At 41.3% G+C, this 13877-nt stretch overlaps 1 protein-coding gene across 1 annotated transcript in view; it reads left to right on the top strand.

Moving 5' to 3' along the window:
- LOC148773026 (odorant-binding protein-like) overlaps positions 1-13340 on the top strand; it is a 121674-nt gene extending 108334 nt beyond the window's left edge. The window contains exons 4-7 of the mRNA XM_088834377.1: positions 11291-11401; positions 11516-11521; positions 13009-13104; positions 13321-13340. Coding sequence (XP_088690503.1) covers positions 11291-11401; positions 11516-11521; positions 13009-13104; positions 13321-13340 — 233 coding nt within the window. The remainder of the gene's footprint in view (positions 1-11290; positions 11402-11515; positions 11522-13008; positions 13105-13320) is intronic.
- Positions 13341-13877: the final 537 nt, after the last annotated feature.

The raw sequence follows: 13877 nt of genomic DNA, 5'->3' as shown, positions 1-13877 counted from the left end.
GAGGGTGGGATGATTTGGGAGAATGGCATTGAAACATGTATATTATCACATGTGAAACGAATAATCAGTTCAGGGTTGATGCATGTTACAGGATGCTCGGGGCTGGTGTGTGGGGATGACCCAGAGGAAGCATAAGGGGAAGAGGGAGGTGGGAGAAGGGTTCAAAATGGGGAACTCATGTACAGGCGGGGCAGATTCATGTCAATGTATGCAAAACCAACCAATATAATGTAACATAATTAGCCTTCAATAAAAATAAATTTAAAAAAAAAGAATAAATTACCACACAAATTCCGAAGGCTGGACCATCCTGGGATGTTCTGCAAGACTGAAAATCCTTTTTACTTTACTTTCTCACTGACTCTCACACTCTATTCTGCCTTTTGACTTTAGTTTGTCATCACTGCTCTCCCTCTGGCTCTATAAAAGAACCTGGCCTCCAGACCCTGACAAGATGTTTTCTTCGAGACATTCGTCTACCATCGTCTCAGCCAAATGTCCAAAGTAATTTCGATTCCTTGCCACCCCACCCCCTTTCTGGGATTCACTGGTCTGTCAATAGCACAACTAGAGAGTCCATGTGCCATGACTAAAGACCCCAGCTATGATGAAACAAAGATTTTGCATGCAGCAACTAAAACTTGGTGCAGACAAATAAATTAATGCATAAATAAATAAATCTAATACTATATTTTTGTAATAAAAGTCATATACACAATTACTTTCTTAAAAATAGTGGGCTTGTGTTTTGTTGGCTCAACCTTAGACTCTAACTGCATTGCAACCTTGACCATGTATCCTGGAGGCAAGCTGGAATTTTGAGTGGCCAAGATCAATAGGCCTCCTAGCACTGTTTAGTTAGGAGTTGCGCAATCTAAAATGTAAAAACAGTGGTTACAGAAAGAAAAAGAAAAGAAAAACAGAAAAGTAAAGCAAAATTAATAACCTGTTGTTAGAGGCTTCTCAGTTTCAAAAATATGAATAAATTTGAGGAGAAAACAGGAAGCTGTACCAAGCAGTACTTAGCTTTATTTGGAGGGAGTTACAGCAGTACTGTTTTTGTAAGATGGTTCTGGTTTTATTTATTATTCTATTGCCTACATTTTCACCAATATTAAGGAGAGTTGGGCTGAAAGGGCATACAAGACCTTTCAGTACAAAGCATAGGTTTTTTTTTTTTTATCAGTTTCCTTAAGAATGAAATCTTATTTCTTTTCAATTCTATCTTTTAATTGGTGGAGAATGTTTTACAATGTTCTCTGGGCTCCTGCCAATGCAAATCAGCCATAATTATTCATTAATCACCTCCTTTTTGTGCCCCCTCCCCTCACCGCATTTCACCCCTCCAGGACATCACAAGCGCCTCTCTGGGCTCCCTGTGTTTCACCAACTTCTCATCAGCTGCATATCGTTTGCGGGGAAGAAACAGAGAGGCAGATATAGAGAACAGAGTGTGAGCACAGGGAGGGAAGAAGAGTGCTGAAACCAGTGGAAACCAACACGATTACTGCAACTGTCGCAAGAATCTCTGAGAAGAACTAGTGTCTAATTTCCCCTTGATTGGCAGTTAGAAAGACTTCCTAAGATGGGATGGGCCTAGGATACACTCCCAGGGGACACACGTTGGTAAGAGTCCAAAAGGAAACTTTGGGAATGCTGGCGGTACAAAATAGAGATGGAAGGGTGATGATGGGTTGATAAGGGGTGTTAGCTGGGATCACAGGACCACTCAAATTTATCCGAGTCAGAGACTTCTCTGGTGGTCCAGTGGTTAGGATCCTGTCCTTCCCCTGCACAGAGTATAGAGTTCATACGGGTTTCATCCCTGTTGGAGAACTAAGAACCTGCATGCTGCGTGGGGCAGCCTAGATAAAGAAACAGACCCCAAAAAAAATTTTTTTAAATTAATATCTGGGTCAAAAAACAAGGAGAGGAAACGGTTTCAGGATATACAGAGACATGAAACCTTCAATCACACAGACTTTCCAGCTGAAAATATGACACGATAATATACAGAGGAATGCTTGAACAATGGAGATAACATGATTTTGCAACTGAAAGAAAAGATAGTAAAAGGATAAAATATAGATACTATTTTCGGTCCATGTGAACATGAAGGGAAGTGATCCTCTGAGGATGTGAGCTGAGGACGCCCTTAAGACGACAAACTCTCCTCAAAGGTCTGAATTCAATCGAAATGAATGAATCTGATCTCCAATCAGTCTCAGGAGCAGACAGCACTGGGTCAGTTCTCACTTCATTGACTCAGGAAATCTGAATCTCATTTCTTCTTTTCTGTACTCAGAAAAAAATAAATCTTTTAAAGTATTTATTTGACAAAAAACAAACATTGAATAAAAATGAAAATAAGTAACCTTTGATTAAAAAAAGATGAACAAAATGACTCACTGTTTCTGTGATCTTGAGTTAGGAAATTTGTTTTTTCCATTAAAAATTCTAAAAATTTCAAGAACTGCTGTCCAGGCTTTTTGCTCACTGGGACAAAAAACTGAGTTAGCGAGTAAATATTATATTAAGGATTAAATGGGTAAAAGGGGGTCTGTACAGAAATCGCTGAAAACAAACTAGTGATATGCCTTCTTCAGATGACTTTAAGCAGTGTATTACCAGATCGCCCTCTTAGTACTTAGGAGGAAAAAAGCCCACATTGGGGCAGGAGAAGGTGACAAGTACTCTGTGCTGACCTGCTCAACACCTCAGAATAATAGGATTCTTTCCAACGGTCTCTTTAGAAATAGTGTTCCCTTGGCTAAACCACACAGTCAATCTTTACTTTTAGAAAATAAACCTTACACTATTACCTGCATATTAACAGAACCATGCAGAAGTGAGGGATATGTACCTTGGACAGCTCTTCTCATTTTGGATCTCGTGATAAGCAGGAAAATAAATAATTGTCCTCTTGCAATATTGGACGTACTGCAGTTTATCACTTTAAAGGTCAAATGCCCACACCCACATATGCTTCTCTTAAAACAAATATCCTTATTAAAATGACAGAATGCCAGAACAGTTTATCTCTGCCAACCAGGATACTGGAGGTGCCTTCTGTTTTAACTGTGTTCATGAGAGAAACAAGCATTGTTTCATGATGTGTCACGCCAACAGATGCAGGCTATAAGAGGGGCAGAACTTTTGCATCCTTTCCAAGCACTGGGACACCCTCAGCTTCTAGAGTAGAAGGGCCAAGAGAGTCAACAAGATGAAGGCTCTGCTGTTCAGTCTTGTCCTCGGTCTGCTTGTTGCCAGTCAAGGTGAAGCTCAGACAGACGCCTCACAGGTACTAGGGCATTTGAACGGTGGTCCAAGCTTGGGAGGGGTTCTTAGTGTGTATCCGTGTGAGTGTCCTTTTCGAGGTTTGGTCATGTGGACTGCTAAGTCTCGCCATCTCCCTGCAACTGAAAATTGCTCCATTCACTGGCTCTATGCCTGCTGTTTGTGATGTCTGTATCATCTCTAGCATCCATTCATCGGCTCTCATGTATGTTCACTACTTTTGTAAAACCGAAGGATGATCTCACAGCTGTTGGATTGGGTCTCTTGCATTTGACAACATAGCTCAAGCTATCTCAGTAATACCTCAATTATTTCCGTTATCTGACTTGAGTTTTCACGTGATTTTATACCTAGGGCTGTGTTCATAAAAATAGGTAACTTCTGCTAAGTGAAAGGACAGGGAATCTCCTGAGGAATGGTATCGAGCAGAATTTACAGAGATGGACTAAGATTTCTGAAGGGAATTTTGCTTTTAGCTTACAGGAAGATGGTAAACCCAATATGTTGTGGCCAGAAAAAAAGAGAAGATCACCGAGGGGGGCCATTCGACGCTTTCATGCGTTACATTGAGCTTGATGAAGAAAATGGAACAATACTGATGCCCTTTTATGTCAGGTAAGTAAAAGTCACCCAAAAGGAAAACACCTGTAAACTCTGGCCTGAGGGAGGGTGTCTCTCCCCCATCTGCAGGCAGCTCTCTGGCTGATGTTGAGAGGAAGACGCCCTGAGCTGTGGGGCTGAGCAGGGATACTGAGCCGGGGGGAGGGCAGTTTCCCTGTGAGCACCAGGGATTGTCCCGAAAACTCTGCGGAGAGGGGGAACCAGAAGCTCACTCTCATCAACTCATTACAGTAAAGAGGGACACAGCCGAGGGAAGAGGCTCATGTCCTGGAAACCTACAGTCCCCACCAGGCGCTTGACCCCTTCCTGCAGAATTTGTAAGAGACGGTTCCCATTGAGCCAAGAAGTGAGTGCAGAGGAAGAGCACACAGTGAGCTCTGCCCTCGGGGCTTCCTCACGGGAGGTTTCAACATTACTGAGTTTCCCAAAGTCGTCAGAGCCCCTAGTGACTTTGCCAAGTCCTTTCCCAGGCGCTGACATTGCACGTGACAGCAGTTCGATCACTGTGTAGGGAAGATCCCCTGGAGGAGGAAATGGTGACCCACTTCAGTATTCTTGCCTGGAGAATTCCATGAACAGAGATGCCTGCTGGGCGATAGTCCAAGGGTTCGCAGTAGGTCAGACAGGACTGAGCAACCAAGCACACACACACAGAGATCCAAATACCATTCATGGAATGTCCACTAGACTGCAGATGGTTTCCTAGGAACGTGCAAAGTATGGCAGAAATCAACACGTTTGTTCAGCCATTATCTCCCACCCCACCCCACCCGAAAAAAACCAGAACATGTAAACTCAGGTATACATTGTGAGGAATAAAAGTATTAAGAACAGAAACAACTACATATTTTATGCTTGGAGATATTGCTTTATAAATATATATCACCGATTATGTATTATATATAACCATATGGTTCATAGCGTCAGTTCATTCGCTCAGTCGTGTCTGTCTCTTTGCGACCCCATGAACTGCAGCAAGCCAGGCCTCCCTGTCCATCAACAACTCTCAGACTTCACACAAACTCATGTTCATTGAGACGGTAATACCATCCAACCATCTCATCCTCTGTCGTCCCATTCACCTCTTGCCCTCAATCTTTCCCAGCTTCAGGGTTTTTTCCAAGGAGTCAGTTCTTTACATCAGGTGGCCAGAGTATTGGACTTTCAGCTTAGCATCAGCCTTTCCAATGAATATTCAGGACTGATTTCTTTAGGATGGACTGGTTGGGTGTCCTTGCACTTCAAGGGACTCTCAAGAATCTTCTCCAATACCACAGTTCAAAAGCATCTAATTTTTGGTGCTCAGCTTTTTTTACAGTCCAAGCCTCACATCCATACATGACAACTGGAAAAACCATAGCCTTGACTTGATAGACCTTTGTTGGTAAAGTAATGTCTCTGCTTTTCACTATGCCGTCTTGATTGGTCATAACTTTCTTCCAATGAACAAGCGTCTTTTAATTTCATGTCTGCAATCAGGATCTGCAGTGATTTTGGAGCCCCAAAAAATAAAGTCTGACACTGTTTCCACTGCTTCCCCATCTATTTCCCATGAAGTGATGGGACCGGATGCCAGGATCTTACTTTTCGGAATGTGGAGTTTCAAGCCAACTTTTCCACTATCCTCTTTCACTTTCATCACGAGGCTCTCTAGTTCTTGTTTATTTTTGCCGTTAGGGTGGTGTCAACTGCACCTCTGTGGTTATTAACATTTTTCCTGGCAATCTTGATTCCAGCTTGCACTTCTGCCAGCCCAGTGTTTCTCATGATGTATTCTGCATATAAGTTAAATAAGCAGGGTGATATATACAGCCTTGACAAACTGCTTTTTCTATTTGGAACCAGTCTGTTGTTCCATGTCCAGTTCTAACTGTTGCTTCCTGACCTGCATATACGTTTCTCAAGAGGGAGGTCAGATGGTCCGTTATTTCCACCTCTTTAAGAATTTCCCAGTTTATTGTGATTCACACAGTCAAAGGCTCTGGGCACAGTCAGTAAACTCGAAATTGATGCTTTTCTGGAACTATTTTGCTCTTTTGATGATAAAACAGATGTTGTCAATTTGATCTCTGGTTCCTCTGCCTTTTCTAAAACCTTCTGGAACATCTGGAATTTCACGGTTCATGACTTGTTGAAGTCTGTCTTGGAGAATTTTGAGCATTACTTTGCTAGTGTGTGAGATGATTTCAATTGTTTGGTAGTTTGAGCATTTTTTGCTATTCCCTTCCTTTGGCATTGGGATGAAAGCTGGCATTTTCCTGTCCTGTGGCCACTGCTGATTTGTCCAAATGTATTGCCATATTGAGTGCAGCACTTTCATAGCATCATCGTTTAGTATTTGAGATAGCTCAACTGGAATTGCATCACCTCCACTAGCTTTGTTCATAGTGATGCTTCCGTGGGCCATCTTCACTTCACATTCCTGAATGTCTGGCTCCTGGTCAGTGATCACACCATCATGATATCTGGGCCGAAAAGGTCTTTTTTGTATAGTTTTCTCTGTATTCTTGCCACCTCTTCTTTGTATCTTCTGCTCTGTTCGGTCCATTTCTATCTTTATTTTGCCCATCTTTGCATGGAATGTTCCCTTAGTATCTCTACTTTTCTTGAAGAGATCGCTAGTCTTTCGCATTATATGATTTTCCTCTATTTCTTTGCACTGACCACTGAGGAAGGGTTTCTTATCTCTCCCTGCTATTCTTTGGAACTCTGCATGCAAATGGGTATATCTGTCTTTTTCTCCTTTGCTTTTTGCTTCTCTTCTTTTCACAGCTATTTGTAAGGCCCTTTAGACAGCCATTTTGCTTTTATTCATTTCTTTACCTTCGGGATGATCTTGCTCCCTGTCTCCCATGCAATGTCACGAACCTCCCTCCATACATCATCAGGGACTCTGTGTATCAGATCTAGTCCCTGAAATCTATTTCTCACTTCCACTGTTTAATCAGAAGGCATTTGATTTAGGTCATATATGAATGGTCTAAAAGTTTTCCCTACTTTCTTCAATTTAAGTCAGAATTTGGCAATATGGAGTTCATGATCTGAGCCACAGTCAGCTCCTGGTCTTCTTTTGCTGTACTGTATACAGTTCTCCATCTTTGGCTGAAAGAACATAATCTATCTGATCTCAGTGTTGGCCATCTGGTGATGCCCATATGTAGAGTCTTCTCTTGTGCTGTTGGAAGAGGCTGTTTGTTATAACCATTTCGTTCTCTTCACAAAGATTATTAGCCTTTGCCCTGCTTCATTCTGTACTCCAAGGCCAAATGTGCTAGTTACTCCAGGTGTTTCTTGACTTCCGACTTTTCCATTCCAGTCCCCTATAATGAAAAGGAATTCTTTTTATGATGCTAGTTCTAAAACGTCTTGTAGGTCCTCATAAAGCCATTCTATTTCAGCTTCTTCATTGTTACTGGTTGGGGCATAGACTTGGATTACCATACTGTTGATTGGCTTGCCTTGGAAATGAACAGAGATCATTCTGTCGTTTTTGAGATTGCATCAAATTTCTGCATTCCCGACTCATTTGTTGTTCATGATGGCTACTCCATTTCTTCTAAGGGATTCCTACCCACAGTGACAGGTTTATTGTTCATCTGAGTTAATATTCACCCATTCCAGTCCATTTTAGTTCACTGATTCCTAGAGTGTCAATGTTCACTCTTGCCATCTCTTGTTTGACCACTTCCAATTTGTCTTGATTCATGCACCTAACAGTCCAGGTTTCTATGCAATATTGCTCTTTAGAGCATCGGACCTTACTTCTATCACCAGTAACACCCCCAAATGGGCGTTGTTTTTGCCGTCCCTTCATTCTTTCTCGACTTCTTTCTCTACTGATCTCCAGTAGCATACTGTGCCCTTACCGACCTAGGGAGTTCACCTTCCAGTGTCCTATTTTTTGCCTTTTCATACTGTCCTTTTCTTTACTCATCATTAAATGTCTATGCCTAGAGCCAGAGGTAAGAACAGATCAGCATATTGCAAAAGTTTTGGCTCTTCACGTGAGAAAATTATGCAGTCTGAATCATCTTCCCCACCTTCCTCTCGCAGCACAAAATTTAAAACAGTTATCAGTGTCTGCATATGCAAGGAATCACGTTTTCCAAGCCAAATGAAAGGAGTTTGTCTGCTCAGATAAAATTTTTTTGTATTTGCAGTTATGTTGGATAATTGCTGTGTTCCCACTTTGTGGTTGTTTTTCAGTGAGTTCAATGCCTTTCAATTCCCTAATGACTCAGAGGGCTTCCCTGATAGCTCAGGTGGTAAAGAATCTGCCTGCAATGCAGGAGACTCTGGTTCAATTCCTGGGTCAGGAAGATTCACTGGAGAAACGATAGGCTACAACTCCCGTATTCTGGCCTGGAGCATTCCATGGAATCTATAGTCCATGGGGTCGCAAATAGGAAACATGACTGAATGACTTGCTTTCACTTTCAATGACTGAGAACACTCACCACACTTCACTGTGGGCATTCTTTTCCAAGGTGTCTGTTCAAAAATTAATCCAGTCCCTGTAGAGTTATTTCCTTTTTAGTATTTGTTTCATGAAAATTCTTTATATGGGCCAAATACACCTTTTTCACATACATGTACATAGGACATATGTGAAGCCACGTATTCCTGTTATAGAGCTGACAATATATACTTATCATACAGTGTATCCATAAATTTCTTCATGATATCATACAAACACATCGTGTGTACTAAAGTGTTTGCTTGTTAAGGGTCCGTGTGAGTGTGAAATATGTCTGTATACAGACACGTGTCTTTCAATTTTAATCCTCATATGGTATTGTGATGGAGGAAGAGTGTGTGTTTAGAGAAAATTAAAGTATTTTTAAATTGTGTGATTTTGGGCTCTCATATTGCCTAATGAGGGCTTCCCTGGGGCCTCGTATATTGTGTAAGAAAGCCTGGTGGATTTCATGTTGTCTAATAAGGCCTGGTGGCTCTAATATTGTCTAATAAGGGCTTTCCCTGGTGTCTCAGAAGGTAAAGAATCTGCTTGTAATGCAGGAGTCCAGGATTCGATCTCTGGGTCAGGAAATTCCCATGCAGAAGGAAATGGCAACCCAGTCCAGTCTTCTTGCCTAGAGTTTCCCTCAGACAGAGGAGGAGACTGTTCGGCTACAGTCCATGGGGTCGCAGAGAGTCAGACACAACTGAATGACAAATTCTTTCACTGTCATTGTCTAATGAATCACTGCCAGGGTTGTGACCATGCTCAAGGTTTGTTTTGATGGCTATGCCTCTCAGTTTTCAGAAACCATATAAAGGAAAAGTTCATTCTTTTTCTTTCTTCCTAAAATTCTAGATTTCACCAGGTTTATTGCTTTACACACGACCTGTTTTGTGTCTGCGGTTATCTTTGGAACTACTAGTCAGATTTAGTGTGTAGACAAATCATCCTTGCCACTTAATTATTACTGGATCTGAGACAACATATTTTGTCTCTTTTGAAGGTCAAATTGTTTACCAGCACTGAGGTAACGGTCAGTTTCCATTTCAATCTCCAAGAAGGACCATGACAAAGAATGTTCAAACTACGGCACTGCTGTGCTCATTTCACATGCGAGCAAGATAGTGCTCAAGATCCTTCAAGTCAAGATTCAGCAGTACATGATCGGACAACTTCCAGAAATATAGGCTTGAATAAGAAAAGGTAGAATAACCCGATCAAATTGTCAACATTCAGTGGGTCATGGAGAGAGAAAGGCAATTCCAGAAAAAACAATTTTTTTTCTGCTTCATTGACTATGGTAAAACTTTTGACTTTGTGGATCACAACAAACTGTGGAAAATTCTTCAAGATATAGTAATACTGGATTGCCTTACCAGGCTTCAGAGAAACCTGTATGTGGATCAGTCAGCAATAGTGAGAACTGGACATGGAACAACAGATTGGTTCAACATTGGGAAAAGAATACAAGATAGTATATACAGTCATGCGACTTCTATAACATATATACAGAGTACATCATGCTGTGTGTCAGGCTGGATGAATGACAAACTGGAATCAAGATTGCTGGAAGAAATAGCAACAGCATCAGATATGCAGATGATACAACTTTATGGAAGAGAGTGAAGAGGAACTAAAGAGTCTCATGATAACGGTGCAAGAGGAGACTGAAAAAGCTGTTCTCAAACTCAACATTCAACACCAGGAAGATCATGGCCTCTGGTCCCCTCACTTTATGGCAAATAGAAAGTGCAAGAGTGGACGCAGTGACAGGTTTTATCTTCTTGGGCTCGAAAATCTCTGAGGATTGTGACTGCAACCACATAATTAAAGACAATTGATACTGGGAAGGACAGCTATGACAACCCAAAACAGCTTATTAAAATGCAGAGACATCACTTTACCAACAAAGGTCGTTTTACTCAACTGAATATTTATATGTATGTATATATATATATATATATATATATATATATATTTTGCTGTATTTATGTGTGGATTTGAGAGTTGGACCATAAAGAAGGCTGCGCACCAAAGAAATGACGCTTTTGAAAGGTGATGCTGGAGAAGACCCTTGAGAGTCCCTTGGACTGCAAGGAGATCCAACCAGTCCATCCTAAAGGAAATCAGTCCTGAATATTTTTTGGAAGGACGATGCTGAAGCTGAAGTCCCAGTACTTTGGCCACCCGATGTGAAGAACTGACTCATTGCAAAAGACAATGATGCTGGGAATATTTGAAGGCTGGAGGAGAAGGGGATGACAGAGGATTAGATGGCTGGATGGAATTATCGGCTCAAAGTACATGAATTTCAGCAAATTCTGGAAGATCTTGGAGGACAGGGAACTTGGTGTGGTACAGTTCATGGGGTCATGGAGAGTCAGACATGACATAGCGATTTAATATCAACCAGAAGGATGTGGTAAACATGAGTGTATATCGATTTTGTAGGATTCTCACAGATAATTATTGACAGGTTTATGAACTGAGGTCTCGGGGTCCCGCTCACCAAAACTAGACTGTACTCCACCGTCACCACAAGTGGAGAAAGCCCATGGGCAGCAGGGAAGACTCAGCCAATCAAAAATAAATAAATAAACAGAAATCAGAAAAAGAATCTGTTAGGTTTATCAGCACACACGTTCTATAAAGCATCTTAGGCTTCTCAGAACACACGTTCTATAAAGCATCTTAGTAAGACAGCAAGGAGTGGCTGGTTATTTGTAGGAAAAGGTGGGGATGAGGAAAATCGTACCTCCTTCTGTTGCCATGGATAACGGAGGCATTCTGTGCACACATGAATTGAGTGGGTCCATACACGATGGACTGTTCTTCATGCCCGCCGTGTGCCACAATAATCTTACTGACAAGTTAAGGTTGGGCTGCTTGTATCTTTTCTCTCTCACACAGATGCGGGTCACAATGAATTTCAACTCATTAGTGGGGACGAGAACACTCTCTTAGTGTATAATATCAACGTGGATGGACATGGCAAGGAGACAGAACTGGTGGGATTATTTGGTAGGTATGATATTCTAAAATTCCCATAACCACTGTCATGTAACAGGTACACTGTCAGGACTTTCATTCAGAATATCAGGAGGTGCTGACAGTATTCCATATTCAGGGTGCAAGGCCTGCGTGTTGATGCTCACCAAATTAAGGATCCTAGAAGGTAATTTACCAAGAAACAGGAGGCCATAGGGTGCAGAACATCACATCAGGCATTTCACAATGATTCTTATGTGTTGAAATCTTAAAAAATGAAATTTTACCAGAATATTTTATTTTACATATGTGAAAAATGTCAAGCCATGTCTGTAATGAGGCTGTTTTATTTCATGTTTAAAATTTTATTTATTTTTTAATTGAAGGATAACTATTTTATAGATTGTACTGTTTTCTGCCAAATACCAACATGAATCAGCCATAGGTATACATATGCTTGTGTGAAAGTTGCTCAGTCATGTATGACTCTTTGTGACCCCATGGACTATACAGTACATTGAATTCATCAGGTCAGAATAATGGAATGGGTAGCCTTTCCCTTCTCCAGGGTAACTTCCCAACACACAGATCAAACCCAAGGCTCCCACACTGCACGAGAGTTCTTTACTAGCAGAGTCACAGGGAAGTCAATATATATATATATATATATATGTCCCTTCCATATTGAAACTGCCTCCTATCTCCCTCCCAACCCTCTAAGTTGAGATAGATCCCCTGTTTGAGTTCCCTGAGACATACAGCAAATTCCCATTGGCTATCTATTTTTCATATGTCCATGTCATTTTGCATATTTCTCTGTCCGTACATTTTACCGTCTCCTCCCCTCTCCACATGCACATAAGTCTCTCCTCTATGACTGATTCTCCACTGATGCCCTGCAAATAAATCCATTATCAGTACCATCTTTCTAAATAAGTCCTTTATCAGTACCATCTTTCTAGATTCCATAGATATGCAGATTCCATATGTATGTGTTAGAATACAATATCAGTTTTCTGATACACTGTAAGCCTGGGAACACTTGTAAGATAAACCTTTGACCTGTTCCATGTTTCAAATGCATTGTTCTTATCAACACTGATATCACCCCCTCAAGTAACCACACAGGAACACTAAGAGGTGTGTGTGCCATAGGGACAACAGGTGTCTATTTCAGAAAATGTTACTGGGTAGAATGGTAGGTTCATGAAAGAGTAAATCACGCCCTGTTATTATGTGTGATCAGGTGAATGTGTCCGTGGAAGGAGAGGAAGGTGGTTCCTACTAAGCCTGGTGTACAAACAGATATGAGAGGCAGGTATATACGCAAGGAAGGTGAGACAAGTAAGTAGGTTCCATAGTAGGATGGGCTTAGCCCCAAATTCATGAGATCCTGGCAAGTTTTTGGGGTGCAGCTCCTGATGCTGAGGAGTAAGGTGTCCTACTAACCAAGTTGGACTGGGGTCAATTCTTAAGACAAAAGCAAATGTTTGTGTCATGGGAACCATTGAGAGCTCTTGGATTCTACAAGTGAACATCTGATTGTCACGTTTCATTTCTTCTTCTATAGATTCAGAAAAATCCGTGGGTTCCCAGGGGTCGACAATTCTGTTTTTTGTTCGGTGATTTTACCGGCAAAGGAAATAATGTAGACTCGAAATACAAAGAGAAGTTCAACAACGCGGTGAGAGAAAAAGGGATTCCAGAAGAAAATGTCCTGAACTTCATCGACATTGGTAAAGGAATTAAATTTTTTCCCTGCACATACAATTCACCTGATGTGTATAAACCAGAAAACAAGTCAACTTATTCAAAATGTCTTCTTCCACAAGTAATCTCTTTTAAGATCCGTTATTAAAACAAAGGAAGGAAGGAAGGAAGAAAACTTAGAAATGCTGGGGAATGTTAGTAATCGGTGGCTCTTTCATTTCTCCCATTTTGTTTTTCCCTAGATAACCGTCCAGAGGAGTGAAAAAAAGTGACTCTGACACTTTTGTAAGTAAACACAGTCCATTATTAACGCTCCCCTATTCAGATGAAGCAATAAGTAACACTGTTATTCATATTTGTGAAATGTTAGTTCCACCACTTTAAATGTATCACTAAAGAATTTTTTGTTCAATAATATCACTGCTCTTGAGCCATATTATTGAAAGCACTTTGATTAATTAACGCCAAGCAGCTGTGGTGAGAGAGTCTTATCCTGCAGTAATCTTGCAGACCAGAGTCATCTGACAGAAGCAGGAATCCTCATGAGTTGGTGGAAATTATTAGTGTTCCCATCAGTCCTGACCTCGTGGTTGTCCCCACACATTCCTCCCCCAAGAGAATCGGTATGAAACAGAGCTCTGCTTCCCTGAAGCAGGGCTTCCCTGATACCTCAGTTGGTAAAGAAACCGCCTGCAATGCAGGAGACCCCGGATCGATTCCTGGGTCTGGAGGATCTGCTGGAGAAAGGAAAGGCTACCCACTCCAGTATTCTTGGGCTTCCCTTGTGGCTCAGTGGGTG

Source organism: Moschus berezovskii, chromosome Y, assembly GCF_049115385.1.
Source record: "Moschus berezovskii isolate FMDL1 chromosome Y, NW_MosBer_1.0, whole genome shotgun sequence".
Taxonomy (NCBI): Eukaryota; Metazoa; Chordata; class Mammalia; order Artiodactyla; family Moschidae; genus Moschus; species Moschus berezovskii.
The sequence above is the reverse complement of the archived record's forward strand: the minus strand, read 5'-3'. Positions and strand labels throughout refer to the sequence as shown.